Source organism: Kryptolebias marmoratus, linkage group LG1 (genome assembly GCF_001649575.2).
Source record: "Kryptolebias marmoratus isolate JLee-2015 linkage group LG1, ASM164957v2, whole genome shotgun sequence".
NCBI lineage: Eukaryota > Metazoa > Chordata > Actinopteri > Cyprinodontiformes > Rivulidae > Kryptolebias > Kryptolebias marmoratus.
The window spans coordinates 31,658,762-31,681,637 of record NC_051430.1 but is presented as its reverse complement, the minus strand read 5'-3'; the positions used below and the strand labels follow the sequence as shown (position 1 = coordinate 31,681,637).

General features: G+C 46.6%; 1 protein-coding gene across 1 annotated transcript in view; it reads right to left on the bottom strand.

Annotated features, from left to right (window-relative positions):
* The window catches only part of dapk1 (death-associated protein kinase 1), a 40,593-nt gene extending 18,719 nt beyond the window's left edge, over window positions 1-21,874 (bottom strand). Inside the window, exons 1-11 of the mRNA XM_017433127.3 lie at window positions 21,721-21,874; window positions 21,113-21,311; window positions 6,082-6,303; window positions 4,302-4,440; window positions 4,054-4,183; window positions 3,847-3,895; window positions 3,726-3,752; window positions 2,687-2,839; window positions 904-949; window positions 728-817; window positions 179-271 (exon numbers count right to left, since the gene is read on the bottom strand). Of these exons, the coding sequence (XP_017288616.1) occupies window positions 179-271; window positions 728-817; window positions 904-949; window positions 2,687-2,839; window positions 3,726-3,752; window positions 3,847-3,895; window positions 4,054-4,183; window positions 4,302-4,440; window positions 6,082-6,303; window positions 21,113-21,174 (1,011 nt within the window). The 5' untranslated portion in view covers window positions 21,175-21,311; window positions 21,721-21,874. The remainder of the gene's footprint in view (window positions 1-178; window positions 272-727; window positions 818-903; window positions 950-2,686; window positions 2,840-3,725; window positions 3,753-3,846; window positions 3,896-4,053; window positions 4,184-4,301; window positions 4,441-6,081; window positions 6,304-21,112; window positions 21,312-21,720) is intronic.
* Window positions 21,875-22,876: the final 1,002 nt, after the last annotated feature.

Sequence of the window (22,876 nt, the reverse complement as noted above, 5' to 3'; positions counted from 1 at the left end):
CACCCACCCACTCATTCATCCATCCATCCACCCACCCACCCACTCATTCATCCATCCACCCACCCACTCATCCATCCATCCATACATGCATGCATCCATCCATCCATTCATTCACCCACTCATCCATCCATCCATCCATCCACCCACTCATCCATCCACCGCAGAGATCAGGTCTTACCAGCGTATCGTCGCTGCGAGCCACGCTGATGTTGCTCCGGGACAGGAAGGAGCGCGACAGCCGGTTGCATAAAGAGATGAGCCGGACGGATTGCTGCAGAAAGGAAGAAGGAATGAGGACAACTGGAGGGAGTTCATGTCGACTCAGGTTAGCAGGCCCGTCAGAACTCACACATGTGGACTTTTAAACCGATTTTCTGCTCTACTTCCACCCAGAGTCTCAGATCAGCCTGAGTAACCTGCTGACCTGAACCGTTTTAGAAAACCTCTCCTGCGATGGGTCGATAACCTCAGGAGCTCAGGTCTTTAGATCTTTGGGTCTTTAGGTGTTCAGAGTAAATGTTTAGAAAACATTTTTTCATGAATTCCTGTGAAACTTTCAGAATTAAAATTGTTTTCAGACGCAGCAACCCACTTCTGTCTTAGCTGCACTCAGACTAGTCTGGCGGAGGAGGTGATGGAAGAGGAGACGCAGGAGGAGGAGAAGGAGGAGGAGGAGGAGACATCACGAGGACATCTCAGCTCACATTAGGAAGATAAACAGTCTTACCTTCCATTTCCTTCGAGCTGCAAACTTCTTGAACTTCTCCATGTTGACGGCCGACTCCTTCCTGCTCAGCGCCTGCTGGGTGTCTTTGGGCTGGTTTCACAAACAAACAAACAAACAACGTGAGCCGTCTTATTTCACCGACAGGAAGAAAGAAACGTGTCCCAGGGTGATCCCACCTTGATCCAGGGGTGCTGCAGGGTGTCCTGGATCGTCATTCTCTTTCTGCAGAAGAAGAACGAACAGACTTTCAGTTTCTCGTTGTGGATTTAACACCAGAAACATGAGCAGAAGATCATTCATGGTTTTATAAAAATGTAAAAAACCCGTCGGAGGGAAATCACTGAGCTCACCGCGTCCTGACTGACGGAATTATTTAAAAATATATAAAACTAACAGCTCCAGTTGTTTTAACAACAGAAACACCTCTGATTATTTCCCTGATAAACACTAATTTTAAACATAAATACATCTGAAAACTGAGCTGAATGAAGGATTCAAACAGCAGAAATGATCCGAGTCTCAGACTTAAACAGAGAAATAAAAACATCTGAACTTATTCTAAATATCTGAAGGTCTTAACATTTACTATCAGAACCAAAACCTTCAGCTGGAGGTTCTTCTTCTGTCACATTCAAGTTTAAAACCAATTTCTTTACTTTAGAGATGAACATTTACTGGTTTGTAGTTTTTGTACCACCTTAATTTAATTTAAACAATATTTTTTCCTTTTTAAATTAAATTCTTATTGGTGGTTTCTTCATTAGCTGGAGTTCAGCTGAACTCTTTAAAAGCAGGTCCAGCTTTTCTTAAAGATACTTTAAATTCAGAACTGAAACAAAACTGCTTTCATTTCTGAAGGAAGCTTCAGTTTGTGTAGTATTTGTACGTGTTGGAGAGAAATAATGAATTAATTAATGTTTCTAACTGTCCAGCTGGAGGGATGACAGGATGAGTGTTTGTCAGGATTTTAAACTTTAACTTCCTGCTTCGATTGTCCAACCAGCTGCTGATGTTAATCATTAAAACCTCGTCCTTAAAGCCACAGAAGTTAAAGTTTATAAAGTCTGTTAAGCATCTCTCTTCTAAGCCGACCTGTCTGACAAACATCACCTCCACTCAGGCCTTCATTTAACCCTCCGATTCTCGCTTCATCGCGCCGAAACAAAAGGAACTCATTAAAACCAAAAGAAGGGTCTCGATGGCAGCTTCGTCCATTGAGTCGTTTCCAGAGCAACTCTAACGAGGGACGGAGACAGTCGGGACAATTTCGGGACCTGGAGCCAGAGGACATTTCACCGAGCAACACGGCAGCTGTTGTTTGGAATGTCTCTTAGAACAGAAGAACCTGAAACCATTCAGATTCTCTCAGACCTTCTCCTCATCTTCAGCCAACGGGACAAACGAGGAGCGCTGCAGTAAACAAGAACATGAAGACGTGCTAATCCAACTCTTCGTTTTAATTTACTGGACGATGAAGGAAGTTTGGTTCGGACAGAAATGAAGGGAAACCTTCAGATGGAGCTTTAGAAAAAGAAACTTTTTTGTTAAACCTGATTTCTGCAGATGGTTTTCACCACAGACTCTCCTTGAAAGAAGTATAATAAGTTTAATCTGATGTTGCATCGATGCTTTAAAAACATCTTAGTTTCAGGAGAAGACTCTGGTAGAAAAACATCCTAAAACCATCTGACTTATTTTGGTCTGAGCACAGGAAGCAGATAAAACGCTGAACCAGCAGCAGAAAGGCTGAGGACAAATCATCCTCCAAGTGTTCAGACAGAAACCGTGGACTGAGATCTGGGCTTGGATCAGATCTCAGTCCATTATTTCCACAGAAACTGGACACAACCTGAAAACCTGGAGATCATTTTGTCCCTGTTTTGATTCTTTGAGACGAGAAAGATTTCTCTCCTAAAAACCTAATGAACCAAAGTGAGGTTCTCTTTGCAGACGACATACTTTGGGTCTTTGACCAGGAGTCTTGAGATGAAGTCTTTGGCCAGAACGCTGGTGTTGCTGAAGAACTCCTCGTCGAACGTGTAATCGACGGCCGACACGTTGGCCAGCGTCTCCTGCTTGTTGTCCCCCAGGAAGGGAGAGGCGCCGCTCAGACTGCAGGAAGGAGGAAAACGTGAACAATAAGCTTCAAAATCAGCTCAGACAGGAAAGAAAAGTGGGAATCTCCAAACAATGAGGGTTTTCTTTTGTGACTCGATCAAATTTAAAATCAGTTCAAGTTAAAAATCTGCAAACATTTGAAGGAAACGAGGTCAGGTTTGAATTTGGAGACATAAATCCAGCTCCGCTTCATGGAGGCAGCTGGACGGCTCCAGGTTCAGGTGGAGGTGGAGGACAGAAATCATCCCAGAGAACGGAGGCTTTCCAACTCCTCCGAGTCACAAACGGCTCATTAACGAGTCGGCTAGGACTCGGGGGGGCTGCAGGTCAGAGCGTTTAAAGAAAGCCAGCAGAGCACCGACGGGTTCATCCCCTCCAGAACCGGAGCTCTGTTCCAGAACCTGCAGGGATCCGTCTATTTCCAGAGCTGATGCTTGTGTGGGCTGACAGCAGGAACACACATCCTGCATGCAGGACATGCACGAGTCCTGAGGCAAAAATAAAATCCTGTTTCTGACACACGAGCACAGAGAAGGTGTTGTTAACGACTCTCAGCTACTACCACACACGGACATGTTTCAGTTAGCTGTGGCGGCCATCTTCAATCTGGTTGGCGCAGACGTTCCACCAACACTAAAATCCTTCCAGGATTTCACCTTTAGTGGTGGGCGATAAGAGTTCAGCTGAATAATTGGTTCTGTAAACAAACTGGATCCTGCAGATCAGTCAGGATGTTAGATTTTAACCAACATGTCGAGTTAACCAGAGGTCAAAGGTCATCCAACAGTCAGAGTCACGCTCAGACTGTAAGAAAAAATAAATCTGAGGCAAGAGACGAGTTTTCACCGATTGAAGATGTGAGGATGTGTGAGTTGCTTACAGGATGTAGGTTATCACTCCGATACTCCTGGATACACACAGAAGGAAAAGTCATTAAACTGAACCCAGGTTTTATTTCTCATTAGTCTGCAGCAGATGTTCAAACAACATCTGTAACTCACCACATGTCCGACTCCAGGCCTAAAGGCTCGTAGTTCACCACCTCTGGAGCTGAGGACAGGAAACAGGAAGTTCTGCTGGTTCAGGTCAACAAACTACACACACCACACACACTACACAACCTACACACAAGGTCAACCCACTACAGGAACTCGCTCATATCTGCTAAACAAACAAAGAAAAAAAAACAGACAATCGTTCAAACTGACCCACAAACTCTGGAGTTCCAAAAATGTTTTTGAAATCGTTGCTGAAATCGATCTTGTGGGCCAATCCGAAGTCGATGATCTTAATGCGAGGGTGAGGCACTGAGCGGTTCAGCAGCATGATGTTCTCCGGCTGCAAACAACAACAACAACAACAACAACAGTCGCTGGTCATGAAAGCAGAAACCTGCAGACTTTCAGAGCTTCTGCTTCCTGATGCCAGATGTTGACCACCTTTCCTTCAGCCGTACCTTCAGGTCGAAGTGAGCGATCTGTTTGGAGTGAAGGTACAGAACTCCATCCAGGATCTGTTTCAGGAACTGAGTGGCCTCCTCTTCGCTCAGAGACTCTTTTTCTGCCAGGAAGTCAAAGAGTTCACCGCCAGCAACCCTGCAGAGCAGAGAGAGGAGCAGAGCGATCAGATTAACAGATCTGACATCCTGATCAAGTTAAACTCATCAGATTATTCCTGACTTCAGATTATTCCTGCTCTTCAGTCCTGACTTCAGATTATTCCTGCTCCTTAGTCCTGACAGCAGCAGTGAGAGCAGAGCCACGTTTATACTGAAGAATGAGGGCTAATAAAACAAGATCCAAGTCAGTAATACTGTTACTCTCAGTATTAGAGAAAAAATAAACTACTGTTTGGTTTTATATTCCAACAATAAAATAGAAATCAAAATGACATTTTGATGCATTTCCTGTATGAAAAGTGACCAGAGTCCAAAGAAGAAAATCAGTTGCGTTAAAAAACATCCAGACCAGGTAAGACCAGGTAACCAGGTAAGACCAGGTAACCAGGTTAGAAATGTTGTCCATCCTGCTGCCTCATAAAAATCTAAACAGAAACTAAACCCCAACTGCAGCGTTCCCAGCCTGTTTTTACAGCTGTTCAGTCCAAGGAAACACGTTGGTGAAAAACGACGTTCTGGAAAATGAGTCTTTATTTATAATATCCTCAGACCTGGAGACCAGCTGGGTCCTCAGACCTGGAGACCAGCTGGGTCCTCAGACCTGGAGACCAGCTGGGTCCTCAGACCTGGAGACCAGCTGGGTCCTCAGACCTGGAGACGAGCTGTCCTCAGATCTGGAGACCGGCTCGGTCCTCAGACCTGGAGACCGGCTCGGTCCTCAGACCTGGAGACCAGCTCGGTCCTCAGACCTAGAGACGAGCTGTCCTCAGATCTGGAGAAGAGCTGGGTCCACAGACCTGGAGACCAGCTCGGTCCTCAGACCTGGAGACCGGCTCGGTCCTCAGACCTGGAGACCGGCTGTCCTCAGACCTGTGCAGAACCCCCAGGACTGGAGGACCTGAGCAGGAAGCTCAGAGTCTTCTACAAACGCAGCCTGAGTTTGGTGTCAGTGAGGAGATCTGGTCCCTGCTGCAGGTGGCGGTAAGGTGACCCAGGGATTGAGACAGTTTGCGTCCTGCGCTCAGAGACAACCTTTCTGAGGAAGTGTGGAGCAAACAGAGGTGATCTCAGAGTGTTTGAAGCTCCATGTGGGCCGGTTAAACAGGTCGGGCACGTTTCTGTTCCACAACTTTACTGTGAATCTGGACAAGAAGAAACTGAGCAACATTACTTTCGTGAGGAAGGCTTTTCAGGGTGTTTTAACCCAACAGAACCCGGTTCTGGTTCTGATGTGGACGTCACCCTGACAGCAGGAAATGTCTCGAAACCCTTAAACAGACGAGTCCAAACATTACTGACCTTCTCCTGAGTCAGGTGTAGAATCTGAGTGTGTCTCCTTCCTTCTCTCTACAAGCTCAGCTCAAACAGAACAAACTGAAACTAAATCCTCCGAAAGACTTTTTACGTTTTTATTTTTGAGTGCAGAAACCTTCCTCAGATTCATAAACTGCTGCCTTCCTCTCAGTCTGCAGCTGACTGCTGCAGGTTTTTACATTTTCCCCTCATTCTTCACACTTTCCTGACAGAATTTTACACCAGCAGCATGAAGACGTGTTCCTTCCAGTCCTGGCACACAGATAGAAGTGAGAAGGAGCTGAGAAGACAGAAATCCACTCACAGCTCCAGGATGAGGATGACTTCGGCCTTGTTCTCGAACACTTCGTGCAGCATGATGATGTTGGGGTGCTGGATCTCCTTCAGGATGTTCACTTCACGCTCGATGTCCTCCCTCGTCACGCCGCGCCGACTCGACTTGCTGCGTCGCTTCTTGATGAATTTGGCGGCGAACTCCACGCTGGTGCTCCGGTGGCGACATCTCCTGACCACGGCGAACTGGCCGCTGCCGACGAGAAACCAGAGGATTTCAGTTAGAGTCAGCTCAGAGACGCCGAGAAATCCAGCAGCAAGTTCATCACTTCAATCAACAGACAGCTTTGTTTTAAAAATGAAATATAATTATTTAGAAATTGAAAAGTTTTACAAACAAAACAGAACAAAAATGTGAAGAATAATAAAACCTGAAACTTCCTGACAGATTTTTTTGAGGAGGAAACAGGAAACGAACTCACACACTTTCTATCTGATAACTCACACACACACACACACACACACACACAGGTGTGAGGCAGTAAAAGTCTTGAGCAGAAACAGGGTTGATGCCTCTGATTGAAATCTGTGTTTCTGACACAGAAAACAGGAAAATCACCTGTTTTTATCTTCACCATCAGTCCGTCTCAAACTGATCAGAGATCAGACGACACAGCCTCACTTTTCTTCCTTCACTCACAATCTATTTACAAATCACTTAACACAAATGTTAAATAAATTCACCATAAAACAACTCATGTATAGGTTTAGAGTTAAAGGAAGTCAGTAATTATTGCTGGGTTGAGTTTTTAAAACTAACGTTGGAGCCATGAAACAAATATCTGTATTTGTTTTATTATTAAATATTCTTTTAATAAATGAATCATTTCTTCAAGTTTTAGAACGCAATCCTTTTTAAAAGTCAATAAACAAGATAAAACACCATCAGACACACATTTATAAAAGCAGATTGGGTTTAAATGAGTCCAGGTCCTGATTGGTCCCGATCTCACCTGCTCAGGTGTTGGACCCGGACAGGTTCATCCACACCAGCAGGTTCCAAACCTTTCAGCTTCAGAATCACAAACCAAGCAGCTGCAGAGGCTTGGGACCAAAATATGACTGATTTAAAGTTGCAAACTTTACTAAGAACTCCTTTAAATGAGGCCATGATGACGATTCAAACCGTTTCTACAACTTTCTGATTATTGTGTCCATTGTTAGAGTAATTATTGTGGCAATATTCCAAAAGCAACCTGTTGATTGTTAATTGGACTCCTGAAGATCACCTGGGGTCTCTTACTTGACCCGAACTTTTGGGACCGCTGATCTACGCCGTCAGCAGGCTTCAGAACCTCTCAGAACCTCAGTGTTCTCGCAGCTCAACCCAACGGTTTGACTGATCCAAACGTGGTGGAGCTGCAGACATTTGGAAGGAACAACAGGAAGTACTCCTGCCTCACAGCGTTCCTGTTGGACGGAACAGCAGAACGCCGACTTCACAGTCACTCCACCAGAACAACCAGGACACTTGGCCGAGGCCCGCTGACGCCTCCGCTGACTGCGCCGCCTCTCGGCCCCCGGCAATCATGAAGCACTTAGTGTACCGAACGCCCACAGAGGGGGGAGGAGAGCGTCTGTCTCCGTCCTCCCATCCTGCAGCAACATTCTCACAGCTTCTAACAGAGCGGCGAATCGGGAAGAAGCTTCATCTGTTAGAATCCGATCATCTGGACCGACATCTGAGCCCTATGGTTCTGCAGAGACCGGAGGCCCACGGCTATCAGGAAGCACCTTAGCTAACTCTTTCTCGACAGGGCGTGTTAGTATAAATACAAGATTCAGACGAAAAACATCACGATGGAAAAATCCCCCCAAACATCTCCCTGTTCTGACCCAAACCAGCTGTTCCACCAATCAGCAGAACCCAGACCATGGAACCCAATCTTCCTGCACCCCTCCGGAGTTAATGGTTTAAAAATAATCTATATGTGTGTGAACGCTGAGTCAGAAGTCACACCATCAGCTTTCTGCTCACAGCAGAAGCAGAAACAGGTTTTAATGCTTCAAATAAAACCTGAAGTTTCCAGGAAACAGAAGATGGAGGCGGCTCATCACCGCTGGTTCTGACCCGTTCAGGAGTTCATCACTGGTTCCAGTTAAAATGATCAGGTTGAACTGAAATGTTTTTAAAATAATGAGCATCTAAAAACCGGATTTCTTTATAAATCAATCAAGGCTTCAGTTCCACAGAAACTATTCCTGTTAGTTCTGCACATTGTTTTAACATCTTCTAATATAGTTTTAAAATTCACTGCTAATAATGAGCATAAGCTGCAGAGTGACCAATAAGATGAGACTCTGAATGTGCTGCAGGACAAACTCATTTATAATCTGTCCCTTAAAGGCCTGAATTCACCTAAAGGAGCAGCTACTGGGTGAGAAACTGAATGAAAGTGGAGCTGAAAGGAGCGATGGCTCTTTAAGGAAGTGACTTGTCCCGAGACACGAGGCAGACAATGTGAGGAGGACGAGGGAGCTGAGGATGAAGGCTTTCTCATGCTAATAACACGTCCACCCACATTCAGTCTGGACTCAGCCCATTGTGATCTGATCCTCCACAGGACAGATAGGAGAGGTTCGTTAACAGCACACACACACACACCTGATGAACATGAGGCTGAAGACGACACATCTTTAAATAATAATCTGTTTCAGTACAATCTGTCTGGTGGACAAACATCCTGTTTTCAGTCACCAGCAGTACTCAGACTAGCCATTAGCTCATCGGTCCCTCCAGACGGAGGTCGTTCACAGAGCCACCTACAACAGGTAAGATTAACTGTTCATAACAGTTTCCACGTTTCCACAGAACCCACTTCAGGAGAGCTGAGCCATCCCTTTAAATCGAGGCTGAAAAAGAAAGTTCTGACCATATTTGACACCATCTGTGCTGTTCTGAGGACATCCTGAGTCTTTTGTAACTTTATTCAGTTTCTCTCTTTATTCACACCAAACTGATCCGGGTTAGAACGGGCCGCACCAACCCAACTCAGAAATCATCACTGTGATGAAAAGCTCTTGGCAGAAGAAAATGAGAAAAAAACTACTTTGGTTTTCAGTAAATGTTCCTGGTCTGTCTGAGAAATAATCAAATGAAACCTGAAGCAACAAATTTAATCTAATTTACAACCAGATTCCTGCGTCCGCTTTTAGAATCGCTTTATATCCAATAATAAGACTAATAATATCTATACCTTCCATTCCCTGCCTTTTAGTGCGGATTACATAACGCTTCTGATTTTATTCCAGCCTCCTGTTTGAGCAGCTGGGTCAGGTTTCTTCATGGAGGTTGGGTAAGAGAAGAGCGCTGCAACAATAATTACAGTTGGTTCGGGAGTTAACGCCGACAGGGTGAGGTCCAAACCCTCATTCTCCTTCAGCTCCTCTCCACACAAACATTAAGACACAACTTTTATTTTGAAAACGTTTGAAAAGGGTGTCAACGCAGCTGCTGACATTTTGATGTATGGACTGTGGATCTACGGTCACCGTGGCAACAACACACCCATGTCTGCCGCTCCCTGAGAGGCAGACAGAAACAGACTGAAAAGTAAGCCTCAGGCAAACATCTTGAACCCGTGAGCAGCAGGAAGTTCTGATGGGAAGTTTATTGGTCATGTTCTGCAAACGATACGAGGCAGACGTCCGTCACTCAGTGAACGGGTTCTGCTCCACGCTTCTGCTGGTTCCTCGATGCTCGCTGCATTTCTGAAAGCTAACGCCTGTGATTTATGAACAGCTGCCATTTTACTGAACTGTTTTGTGACGCGGGGCGCCTCAGTCTCAGGACTGACTCAGGACTGACCCGGGCTGCCTCAGGTCTGTCTCAGGACTGACTTGGGGCGTCTCAGTCTCAGGACTGCCTCAAGACTGACCCGGGCTGCCTCAGGTCTGTCTCAGGACTGACTTGGGGCGTCTCAGTCTCAGGACTGCCTCAGGACTGACTCGGGGCATCTCAGTCTCGGGACTGACCCGGGGCATCTCAGTCTCAGGACTGACCCGGGGCATCTCAGTCTCAGGACTGACCCGGGGCATCTCAGTCTCAGGACTGACCCAGGGCATCTCAGTCTCAGGACTGACCCAGGGCATCTCAGTCTCAGGACTGACCCAGGGCATCTCAGTCTCAGGACTGACCCAGGGCATCTCAGTCTCAGGACTGACCCAGGGCATCTCAGTCTCAGGACTGACCCAGGGCATCTCAGTCTCAGGACTGACCCAGGGCATCTCAGTCTCAGGACTGACCCAGGGCATCTCAGTCTCAGGACTGACCCAGGGCATCTCAGTCTCAGGACTGACCCAGGGCATCTCAGTCTCAGGACTGACCCAGGGCATCTCAGTCTCAGGACTGACCCAGGGCATCTCAGTCTCAGGACTGACCCAGGGCATCTCAGTCTCAGGACTGACCCAGGGCATCTCAGTCTCAGGACTGACCCAGGGCATCTCAGTCTCAGGACTGACCCAGGGCATCTCAGTCTCAGGACTGACCCAGGGCATCTCAGTCTCAGGACTGACCCAGGGCATCTCAGTCTCAGGACTGACCCAGGGCATCTCAGTCTCAGGACTGACCCAGGGCATCTCAGTCTCAGGACTGACCCAGGGCATCTCAGTCTCAGGACTGACCCAGGGCATCTCAGTCTCAGGACTGACCCAGGGCATCTCAGTCTCAGGACTGACCCAGGGCATCTCAGTCTCAGGACTGACCCAGGGCATCTCAGTCTCAGGACTGACCCAGGGCATCTCAGTCTCAGGACTGACCCAGGGCATCTCAGTCTCAGGACTGACCCAGGGCATCTCAGTCTCAGGACTGACCTCAGGACTGACTCGGGGTGTTTCTTCACCAGTGGAGGTTTGTGAGGAAATCCCTGCCCTCCTCCAGGATGAGCACACAGAGCTCAGACTTACACAACAGCTGCTGAATCAGCACAGAGACGATGTAGAAATAATAAAACCCTTCCTGGGAGTCACTGACAAACAGAAGCAGCTCCCCCCCTCTCGACCCTCTGCGGTGCGTAACCTGTGATATTCTGAAGGATCAGGTTGCTCGGCTCCTTTTGTTGCTCTCCAAACACAGACAAGGCTTCCCACTTTCAGCCGACTTGTTTCTGTAAAGGCCCGGGAGGGGGGATGGGAGGACAAGAGCCAACAGAGAGCTGCAGGGTGTGTGACGTCGTCCTGTTTTACTCCATGCAGCTGCTTACAGATGGGTTCACGAACAGATTTACTGGATCTACGGTGCAGCAGGACCAAAGCCATCAGCTGAGGTTACAGGTTTACCCTCTGCAGGAAGGCCTGTACAGTGAAACTGAGTGATGACGAGCTGGAAACTTGTTCCCAGTCAGTTTACATGTAAACAAGCAGACCGAGAGCAGAGCAGCAGCTCAGGCACGCTGAAGCTGATTTTACTGATTTAAACTTCGTTGGAACAAGAAAAACTATGCATCATTCATGCTGCAGACACTGACCGGAACAATAAATTAAAAACAAACAAATGTACAAGTCAAACAGCATTCACATTTCAAAATGTTAAAATCATACAAGCTGGTTTATGAAGACAGTTGAGGGACTCGTCTGTGAAGCCGCCATTATTAACCAGAGTGACAGCAGCATCGTGCTGCAGGCTCCGCCCCCCCCACACCTCACAATGACCCACCAACTCAGCTCTGTGACTACCTCTGCCCGGGCTCAGAGGCAGAACAGCAGATTCTTCAGACCCGGGGTTCAGGTCTGGTCTGAAAGGTTTTTAGGGCTGCTAACTGAAATCAAATTAAACTTTATTTACAGAAGATAAAAATACAAAAATTCCTCAAAGGAAAAAGAAATCAGCAGCTACAGGATCAATATTTTACACCAGCAATAAGTTCTAAAAGGATCAATGAATGATGACTGAAGGGACTGAGGAAGGAAACACCAGGAGGTAAATATTCAAATTATTTACACTGAGAAAGAGAATGAATTATTTTTCTTACTTCTACCTGAAGGTTCAGGACCATGTGATGGATGTTTACCTTCAGACACTGAACTGTTCAATATCTGGGTGTTTTAGCAGCCAGGATCAGACACGTTTCTGGGTCTGAACAGAGGACAGAAGAAGACTTCTCCTCTGAGTGAAAGGTCCGGCTGCTGGATGACCTTCAGGTCGAGGCCGAAGCTGCTGCTCAGACTGGACGTCTGCAGAGGAACGATTGTGTTGGTGCTAAAGAGCTGCAGAAGAGCTTTGGGAGTCATCAGGGAATACATCTGAAGATAAACACACAACAACAACACCACCACGCACCTCTGAGGAGGCCGTGCAGGACATCCAGAGCATCAAACAGCTGATTATCACTGCAGGTTTTAAGGTTGAACAGAAAAATGTTCCAACATGTAAATATATCTCAGAACCCAGCTCTGCTCAGAGAACCTCAGGGTTCTGGGATGGAAAAGAACCAAGAACTGAGCGATGGACTGAACAGGAAGCCAGTGCAGAACAATCCGTAAAGGTGTGACAGAGGAACACCTGGAGATTCTGCTCAGACGTTTAACAGCTGGAGGATTTATTACTGCAGCAGCTGGGAGAACCTGTAGGCCTCGACCCAGGGTTTAAGGGAGAATGTTCTCCTGTGGATTGGTTTCAGGTGTACAGGTTCTCCTAAGGGTTGATAAACATACATCAGCTTCTGTCTGAACTTCAGAAGGTCCTGACCATGTCACTGCATGAATGCATGCTGCTAATGTGGAACATGAACATGAAAATAAGCCTCGATCTTCAAAAACTGGCAGCTCAAACTGTGGTTACACGGCTCAGTTCAGAGAGACGGCAGCTGAGAACTCCTGGGTTTTCTCCCACTTCAGCCTCAGTCTCTAACAGAAGCAGCTCAGGACCTGAAGAGCAATACCGTAGGCCTCTCTAATCTCTACCATCAACGTAAAGAACGCCGCCTTGATTTAACAAAGTCATGTTTCCGTTTGTATGTGTGAGTCATAATCTCAGTAATTAGCCGCTGTCTGATAAAATGACACCATGGTTTACTTTGTGGAGCTGACTGAATGACATTTCATGTAAATAAATACAGCTCTCCATTTCAGAGGGGGATAATGTAACAGTCAGATAAAAGAGCAGTGCTGTCATCTGCTACGAGTCTGATTTCTCTCTGGGACAAAGGTGCGACTGTGCCGACCCGTGACTGGCTGCTGGTTCAGTCATCAGATTCCCTGGCAGAGCAAGAACCATTGGTAGGTTTTATAAAACTGAATTATTCTAATTAAAATGACAGTTTTATGATCTAATCTGCCAACTGAAACAGGAACAGATCGACACGTCTGAGAGAAACATTTAGTTCTCTGCACTTTCTGTTAGGACGGTCCAACAACAATCAGCTGTTAAAATACGTTAAAGGTTTTTATTCGTTCCCGTGTTAAACAGATGCACAGTGTTTACTCACTTTAATCAGTATTTAGACACGAAGCGATGCCAGAAAGTCCATTAGTTCATCATCTGACCGGAGAGCACAGAAAAATCAATCCTGACAGAAGTCAGAGAGCGCGCTTTCACAAACACTGATAAATATTTGATACCACTTGAAAAACGGAGAAAAGTCAAACTGTGAAAATTAAATCTTATTATTCCAGTTCCTCAGAGCTGATTTTCAGAAAGTTCTTTCAAATCGTTAGAAATAATTACACAGTGACAGGAACAATTTTTCCACAACAATACAGCGCTGGGAGAATTTGGGTCGAGCTTCGTTTTCGTCCACGTCTCATAAAAACACAGGAACTTTCAGTCTGTCCTTTTTGTGTTGTTCTCCTTTAAATGTGCGAGGTCACTTTAATTACAGCCATGCTTCTCTACTTAATTAAATTGTCTTTGGCTCAGAGGGGAAGAATAAAGTCCCAGAGAGCGAGTTTCCTGTGAAACTGAGGCGTTCCTCCACTTCTGACACGTTCTGGGTGTTTGTTTGTCAAAGGAAATGACACGAAGAGAAGACCGAGCAGATAAAAACAGAACAGAAACTACAGACTGCTGACAGATTCTTATTTCATTAAAAACAAGCTGCGTGCTCCGTCAACAGATGATCGCAGCTGAAAGGGTTAATTCACCTGAAAACTAAAGATGTTAGGATTTCCTGCTAAAACAGACTGAAGGCAGAGCGCCGAACGACTGCTGAAGAAGCTGAAACTGGGCTGAAACTGGACTGAAGGTGGGCTGAAACTGAGCTGAAACTGAGCTGAAGCTGAGCTAAAAATGACCTGAAACTGAGCTGAAACTGGACTGAAACTGAGCTCAAAATGAGCTGAAACTAAGCTGAAAATTAGCTGAAACTGAGCTGAAACTGAGCTCAAAATTAGCTGAAACCGAGCTAAAAATAAGTTGAAACTGAGCTGAAACTGCAACTGAGCAGAAACTGAGCTAAAACGGAGCTGAAGCTGAGCTGAAAATGAGCTGAAACTGTGTGGTTCTGCAGGGTTCAGCGGGGTTCTGCAGGGTTCTGCAGGGTTCTGCAGGGTCACGGTGACTCTGTGTGAAAGCTTCCCCGGAGAGGCAGAGCTTTTCATCAGCAGCACGGAGCGCCGTGTGTGGGAGGCCGGCGTGGAGTACTCCTGGCCCACTCAGCGGTACTGCGGGCCACGAGCGGCACCGGCAGAACAACGTTATGCAACCGTGGTGCCATTGTGTACAGCGGAAGGGTTGCCGTGGCAACAGGACTCGGAGCGCAAGCAGTGGAAGCAGAGCTGGTTGGAGGAAGGCAGAGAGCGATCCTGGGTGTCAAACTATCAACATCTACAGGTTCTTAAAGACATCAGAGCTGCAGTTCTTCCATGATGAAGATCTTTATGTCCAGTCTTACAGATTATTGTGCAGAAGTCTTCATCCACGCCTTATAAATTTATATTTTACTGATAATAAAAGGTAACAGTACTGCAGCTGCCTCTACAGATCACCAAATATGTCACCTGGATCCAGATGGACCAGATGGTCCTGATGGTCCAGAACGACTGAGTCGGGCAGAAATGTCCAATCATCATGAGCATAAAGGTCAGATTCATTCATGTATACGTCTGAGTCTGTATGTATAATTCTGACCCTGTGTGGATCAGAGAAAATCTAAAATTAATTCAAACTAGCTTTGAAACATCTTTGAGGTTGTATGTTTTAGAAACAGATGAAACATCTGCCTGCAGCTGTTCACCGTCACTCAGCGAGGCTCAGCTGGGAGAAGGCGACCATGTCCAAACATGTGAAGTCCAGCTGAAATGAGCGGATGAAAGCACCACGACCACCTTTACTAAAGGTCGAACACCGGGACCTGAGTGTTTACTAACTGTGCTTTTAAAGAACAACACCTACCACCTGACCCCCCCAAACAAAGAACAGATCCCAGCATCTGTTACACCATCGTAGTTTCTTCTGAAAGGATGATAAAGTGGAAACTATGATTGTGGGTGAGCTCAGAATCACTGATCCACTGGGCCGGTGAACATAAAGCTCCTCAGTTAGCAGGATTAGCAGCAGCACATGTCTCTGCCCCTGAAGCCTCTGGTTCATTAGAGGGTTTCAGCTGCAGGACTGTGACGACATGAAACACATAAAGTTCAATATTCAAAATAAATAAAATAATTACAGACAATTTCAAAGAGTGTTTCTGGCCATCCTTAGCGTTAGCATGTCTAAAAAGAAAACAGACGGAGAGCCCAGCATGAAGTAATCAGACTGATGTGGAAAACCTTCATCATTTAAGGTTTGTTTATCCTACAGGTGTGAAAACCTTTTCCTCTCTGAGGCGGAGAGCTGCAGCTTTAAACAACATCCCTGACAGAAGACTAAATGAGAGGCTGGCAGTGTTTGCCCTCAGCTTGTAACTGCAGAGAAAAAGCCATTCAACCTGTCAGAGGAATGTCATTTAGCTCCCCCAGCTCCACTGATTTAAGGCCCGACGAACAAAAGAAACGCTGTGATTCAGGAGAAAGAAAGGTGAAAGGTTTCTGTTACCATCTTCAGAGTCTTTATGATCTGCAACAACCACGATCCTCTGACATCACGGAGTCTAAAGAGACCAAAATAATCAGCCAGGAGGATTTTTCTGCTTCTGTTTGGCTGCGTTGCTGCGACACCTCAGCAGAATCACTTCAGACGACACAGCAACCCTCACAAACTGAGGCAGGCAAAGAAACCACATCCTGCTTTAAAGCTAAAATCCACGCTGTTATCAAATATATCCCATTTCACACATCTGGAACCTCTACAGAACTTTAAACTGACACATATCGTTCAGTCCAATCCTGATGTTAGAAAACAAAAGATGCCAGCAGCATCCAGATGTTGGACTGTAAAGTAAGATCAGAGAACTGTGCAGGGTTCTGCAGCTGCTGGAGCTGCTGGAGCTGCTGCAGCTGCTGGAGCTGCTGGAGCTACTGCAGCTGCTGGAGCTGCTGGAGCTGCTGGAGCTGCTGGAGCTACTGCAGCTGCTGGAGCTGCTGGAGCTGCTGGAGCTGCTGCAGCTGCTGGAGCTGCTGCAGCTGCTGGAGCTGCTGGAGCTGCTGCAGCTGCTGGAGCTGCTGGAGCTACTGCAGCTGCTGGAGCTGCTGGAGCTGCTGGAGCTACTGCAGCTGCTGGAGCTGCTGGAGCTGCTGGAGCTGCTGCAGCTGCTGGAGCTGCTGGAGCTACTGCAGCTGCTGGAGCTGCTGGAGCTGCTGCAGCTGCTGGAGCTGCTGGAGCTACTGCAGCTGCTGGAGCTGCTGGAGCTGCTGGAGCTGCTGGAGCTACTGCAGCTGCTGGAGCTGCTGGAGCTGCTGGAGCTGCTGCAGCTGCTGGAGCTGCTGGAGCTGCAGCAGCTGCTGGAGCTGGAGCTTTACGGTTTGTTTGTTTTTTCACGCAGGGCCCTGATCCGTCTGCAGAAACTCAGCAGGTTTCTGCTGCAAACTGGTTCTGTAGGTTTGTGACACTCAAATAAAAAAATCATGACTCTTTACTCACTTCCACTCAAACCTTTCTGAGATATTCTGTCAGTTTTCTTCTTTGTCATCAAATCAAAGCAGAAAAACATGAAAACATCAGGTTTCAGAACCAGGTGGCAGATTCCTGTTGTATTAATTTGGATGAATTTAACAAGTTTCCCATCAAACAGAAGGAAAACAATGTGAATCTATCAGACATCTGAAAACAACAAGAACTCAGCCGGAAACAAACTAAATGTTTAAAATCCAATTCTAATACACAGAAGAACATTTCCCAACATGCAGAGATCAACAAGCTGACTGCTGTAAAACATGAGCCCAAAGAATAAAAGATAAAAAGGTCTACACGTCTAAAAACACAAACCACAATATATACAATATAAAAAATGTAAATATGATAAAACATAACATTTAAAACAGTTTGGTCCCCAAACATGAATCCAACAGGAAGTTTCTTTCACCAACAGCTGACGTGAACGAGCAGCCAGGAGCACAGACCTCCACCAAAACCAAACACTTCCTGAACTGTTCATCAGAACCTGTTCATCAGAACCCGATCATCAGAACCTGATCATCAGAACCTGTTCTTCACCTTCAGCCAACAGACAAACCAGCAGGACTGACAGCTCCAGCTCCTCAGCAGAGAGGATGATGAACATGATGAAGATCATTCTTCCTAAAAGTCTCTGAATCTGAACGACTTTCAGAGACGTGTTGAATGCCTCAGTTTCATTACAGTCCTTGGTGGTCAATCATCTCTGTGAATCAACCACAAAGTGTCTCATATAACACCACAGACATGCACACACACACACCCTCACACATACACACTGAAATCCTTGCCGTTGATCTGCTAACACAGTTGGCAAAAATCCAGATATCCTCTGATTGCCGAGAGTAACAGAAAGAAATTGATGTCCCTCGAGGACGTCCAGTCTGTCCTGGAAGCTGACCGAAGACTGGAACGTCTCAGTGGAACCGCAGAACACCAACAGATCCACAGAACATGGAGTGATCCACATCACCTCATCCTCCCAATCTCTGGGCTTTGAGGTGGATGAGAGCATGAGGAGCGTTTAGTAAAAAAGCTGAAGGTTGGATTGAGCTTCTGTTGTTGTTTTAAATTAAAACAGGGCCTGTCTTCATTTATTAGTCAGGAGAACATTTTTAAAGGACATTTATACGCTGCTTTCTCCCGTTCTCCAGCCGAATCCTTTCTAAAGTTCTCAGGATTTCTTCCTGGTTCTGTTCCTCGGTCCTGAAACATCTTCAGTCCAAACTAAACCGTAAAGCTTTTCTCTCTATAGGAACAGCTCAGATAAAGTCTGGAACTGAAGAGTGAAGCTGCTATCCTGAAGCTGGACTTTGGACTTGTTTTATGGGTTTGATTTTGTTTACATATGTTAATGATCGTTTTTATTTTTAGCTTGTAATTTTGTCATGGTGTGCCACCTTGACCGGGGATTTCCTGGTTAAATAAAATTAAATATGAAACAGTCTAACGTGTTTTATTAAATCAGTCTGATGAATAAATCCCTGCAAAGGAAAAGCCTTAAAGTCAGAGGGGGGGGGGACCCCTCATCAGTCCCCAGACTGCCCCCGGACTGCCCCCCACCCAGGGATGGAGGCAGGGGACGGCTGAATGTAGGTCAGCGTCTGCAGAGGGACTGAGCTCAGCAGTGTTGTTGGGACGATTCTGAAGGTTTATTTTTACAGCCTGCGGACTGCCTCACACACACACACACTTACACTGCCATTTAAAATCAAACCCATGGGGATGTTGTGCATATAATCCTATTTTATGTTCATAGAAATCCATCTTTGCAGGGGAGGAACCAAAACCAGCCTCAGCTTCATCTGATCGTTTGGATCCTGCTTTACTGGAAAGAATTAAAATTTAAAAGCTTGCCATTGGCCTATTTTCATCTTACTTGTTACATAGAATAAATCCAGTTGTTATAAAGTGATGAAAGTATAACTGTTGCTTGATATGGTTATTAGAGAAGTCTGAAGACTTGATGTAAACGTAATATTTGGGCTGGCTGACAGTTTTATCTCAGAGTTGGAAGCTGGAAAGTTTGTGAACCTCTGCTGAAATTAAGTTAACAGCTTGTATGAAATATAAGAATATATCTGGACAGCGCACGCCTGGCAGGACAGCCTCATTTCACATGAAATGAACCCACCGCAGACACACACACACACACACACGGAACCCATCGTTCACATATTTTAAATGCACAATCATCAGAAAGTATTTAAAGAAAACTAGCTGTCATGATTACTGAGACTCCAAAACCAAAACCATCTGAGAATGAGCCGTGAACATTTACAGAGAACTGCTGTGAAGCTCCGCTGTTCCACACACACCTCATCAGCCCTTCAGGTAGAAGGTCCTCTGAGACACAGAAGCTTCTGAGCTGAGGCGTGAAGCTGTGACACTATCAGAGTTTCCTTCAACACAGACAAACGGAACGGATGGAGATCCAAAAGTCACACACGGCGTCCAGCTCTGCAGAGAAAACCCAGGAGCATCATGGGAAGGGTCAGGAGATCTGCTGTGGAGAACACGCAGGAGAACCTTCAGTCTGAAGGTCTGACCTCTGCTCTGATTCTGATGAAGCTCAGATGTTTGGCTTCACGGCGATCCGGACCGGCCAGGATCAGAGTCAGGATCAGCGCCAGGATCAGCGCCAGGATCAGCGCTGCAGCCACGGCCCGTTCTGGAGTCCAGTCAGAGTTCTCCAGCCTTCACAGAAGAACCAGCTCTGGTTCTTCCAGAACCCCGTCCAGCTGAGAACGAACGGAATCATTTCTGCTTTTTGAATCAGAAGCTTCTCGTTTTCTGTGAAACTCGCTGGTTTGGAAAGAACCGATTATTGAAGCTCATGTGACGACAGAGATCTTCTTTCTGAGTTCCATCTCCTGCAGACAGACAGCAGGAGGGGCTCACTGAGGGGATATTTTACTGACAGAGAGCAGATCTGTTCCTGGACATCTGAGAGGATATTTTACTGACAGAGAGCAGATCTGTTCCTGGACATCTGAGGGGATATTTTACTGACAGAGAGCAGATCTGTTCCTGGACATCTGAGGGGATATTTTACTGACAGAGAGCAGATCTGTTCCTGGACCTAAAGGTTTCTGTACGACTGAAGCCTGAAGGGAATCTATGACCAGAGCCCTAATCTGCTCCTCAGCCTGAATAAGGTTACTGGAGACACCTGGACAGGGGAGACACCTGGACAGGGGAGACACCCGGACAGGGGAGACACCCGGACAGGGGAGACACCCGGACAGGGGAGACACCCGGAGAGGGGAGACACCCGGAGAGGGGAGACACCCGGAGCAGTGAGACACCTGGACAGGTGAGACCCCCGCAGCCTCAGCTCCCCTCACAGAGCAGCAGGTGTGAAACAGGTGAGCTGAGACCAACAGGTGGGTCAGACTCAGATTATCACCTGAGAACCAAACGTCCCTCAGCTTCCACTGGACTGTCCCCCTCAGGTCCTCACCTGTCCAAACCGTCCCCTGAAGGAACGCCTCAGAGGAGGACTCTCAGCTACTACCACACCCAACTTTACCTCAGCGTCTGAAACCGGTTAAAGAGGTTTTTATGCTGGCTATTGTTGATTAGCTGTGGCGGCCATCTTGAATCAGTCTGGCTCCAAACATTAATCATCCAATGTTTACTTCCTGGTAGGTTCTGTGTAACCCGCCCACCGATCAGATATTTTACTGACAGACAGACAGGTGCCCTCAGCGGCGGGCGATCTCAAAGTGAAGCTGAATCCTCCCGAGCTGCTGCTTCATGACACAGAACCCGACAGAACCTGACAGACCCCCACAGAACCTGACAGAACCCCACAGAAATTGACAGACCCCCACAGAACCTGACATAAACCGACAGAACTCAACAGAACCCGACACTCTGCACACATATAACAAAGCTGCACATGAAATGAAGTCACTAACCGAACCGAACCGAACCGAACCGAACCGAACAGACAGGTTCTGTTCAACTTTCAGCCATGATGGTGAAAACAGGAAGTTCGGAACCAACTCACCTGCCCAGCTCGTCTCCCAGCTCATAGAAGTCTTCCACATTGTCCGGGCTGAACCCCGTCATGTTGCCGAACCTCCCCGGTCCCGTGGCTTCTCTGATCCGAACCCCCGGCTCCTCACGCCCGAATCATCCCTACCAGCAGCCTCCGGTCCGGGCAGGGCTGCGGCCGCCGGTCCGCCTCATGCCAGGGCTTCCGAACCCTGCGGGGAAAGGACCGAATGTGTGTGAGAGCGGTCCGGTTCGCGGCCCGGTTCGTGGTTCTGAGAGCAGGTTTGCTGAGGGAATGTGGGCGGTTCGATCAACAAAAGGAGCCCAGGAGACGAAGCTGCAGCTCCGCGGAGCGACGTCACGATGTTCCCCTCAGCGCTCACCTGTCTTCATCCTGCACCTGAGCCCTGCAGCCAACACCTGAGCCTGACGGGAGCCCCGCAGACCTGGACAAGTGTCCGGGCCCGGTACCGGACCGAACGAAGTCCCGAGCCCCCGTCTGCTCCCAGTTTAACGTTATTTCCCCCCGCAGGCGGTGAGAAACACCGACCTGTGTTTTTACCGCCGCCCCTGACCCTAAAACCGGACGAATTGTCTGAAACAGAAGAAGAAGAAGCTCACGGTTCGCCGGTGGAGGTCCCGCTGCCGAACGGAGCCCAGCTTTCATGTGTTTGACGGGCTGCTGTGACCCAGGTTCGACTGGGACCCAGGTTCGGCTGACGGAAGACAAAACGCTGCTGTTCCAGCCCTCAAATTAACAATGTAAGGCAGCCTGTCCCCGTGCTGCGTTCAGGTCTGTGGGAAATCCGACAACACGAGCCGAGGAGCGACTTTAATGAGAGGCGCGGAAGCTTCAGTTAAAAAACATAATTTAACACACAAAAAAGGGACCAGACAAATCCTGAGGACTATTAAATGCAGGTTTATAACAAACTCACAGACACTAAGTGTTATTTACCAGCCTACGTGCTTGGAAAACTGAAGAAAGTTAGGTTTCCGTCTTTTCTGTGGCTCCGTAAAGGCAGCATTAATGAACCTGTTTGGCCGCTAGAGGGCAGCAAAGATTCACTTTCATGTGAATCCAGATTAAAGATTAAAATTCAAACAGGAAATAATCCCATAATTACATTAAATTACATTTATTGTTTCATTTTAAGGACATTATCATGTTTTCTGAAAAATATCTTAAGAAATTGGCATCAAAATGACATTTGTGGAAATTAGTTAAATTGTTGTTTCGCCTGTAAACAACAAAATTAAGGAAAACAGAAAATTATTGTCATTAATTTATTGTTATTATAAATATTTAAGATTATAATAATGTTTGATATAATAATGTGTTTCTGCACTCTGAGAAGTGTTAAAATTAACAGAACAAGATGTTTGATGTGAAACGTTCTGTTAATTAGAACAAACTGAGCCGCCAGCCTGGTTCTTCTGGTTCAGTTGGTTCTTCTGGTTCTGTTGTTTCTCCTGGTTCTGCTGGTTCTGTTGTTTCTCCTGGTTCTGTTGTTTCTCCTGGTTCTGTTGTTTCTCCTGGTTCTGTTGGGTCTGTTGGTTCTGTTGGTTCTCCTGGTTCTTTGTTCTCCTGGTTCTGTTGGTTCTCCTGGTTCTGTTGGTTCTCCTGGTTTTGCTGCAGATCAGACAGGTTCCCAGTCATATAATCACTCCTGTTGGAAGAACTCGTCTCTAAATTATTTTTCTTTTTGCAAACATTTGATCAAGAAGGAAAACAGGAACATTTAATTTGTTCTTCGAGATGAAATGTTGATTCTTT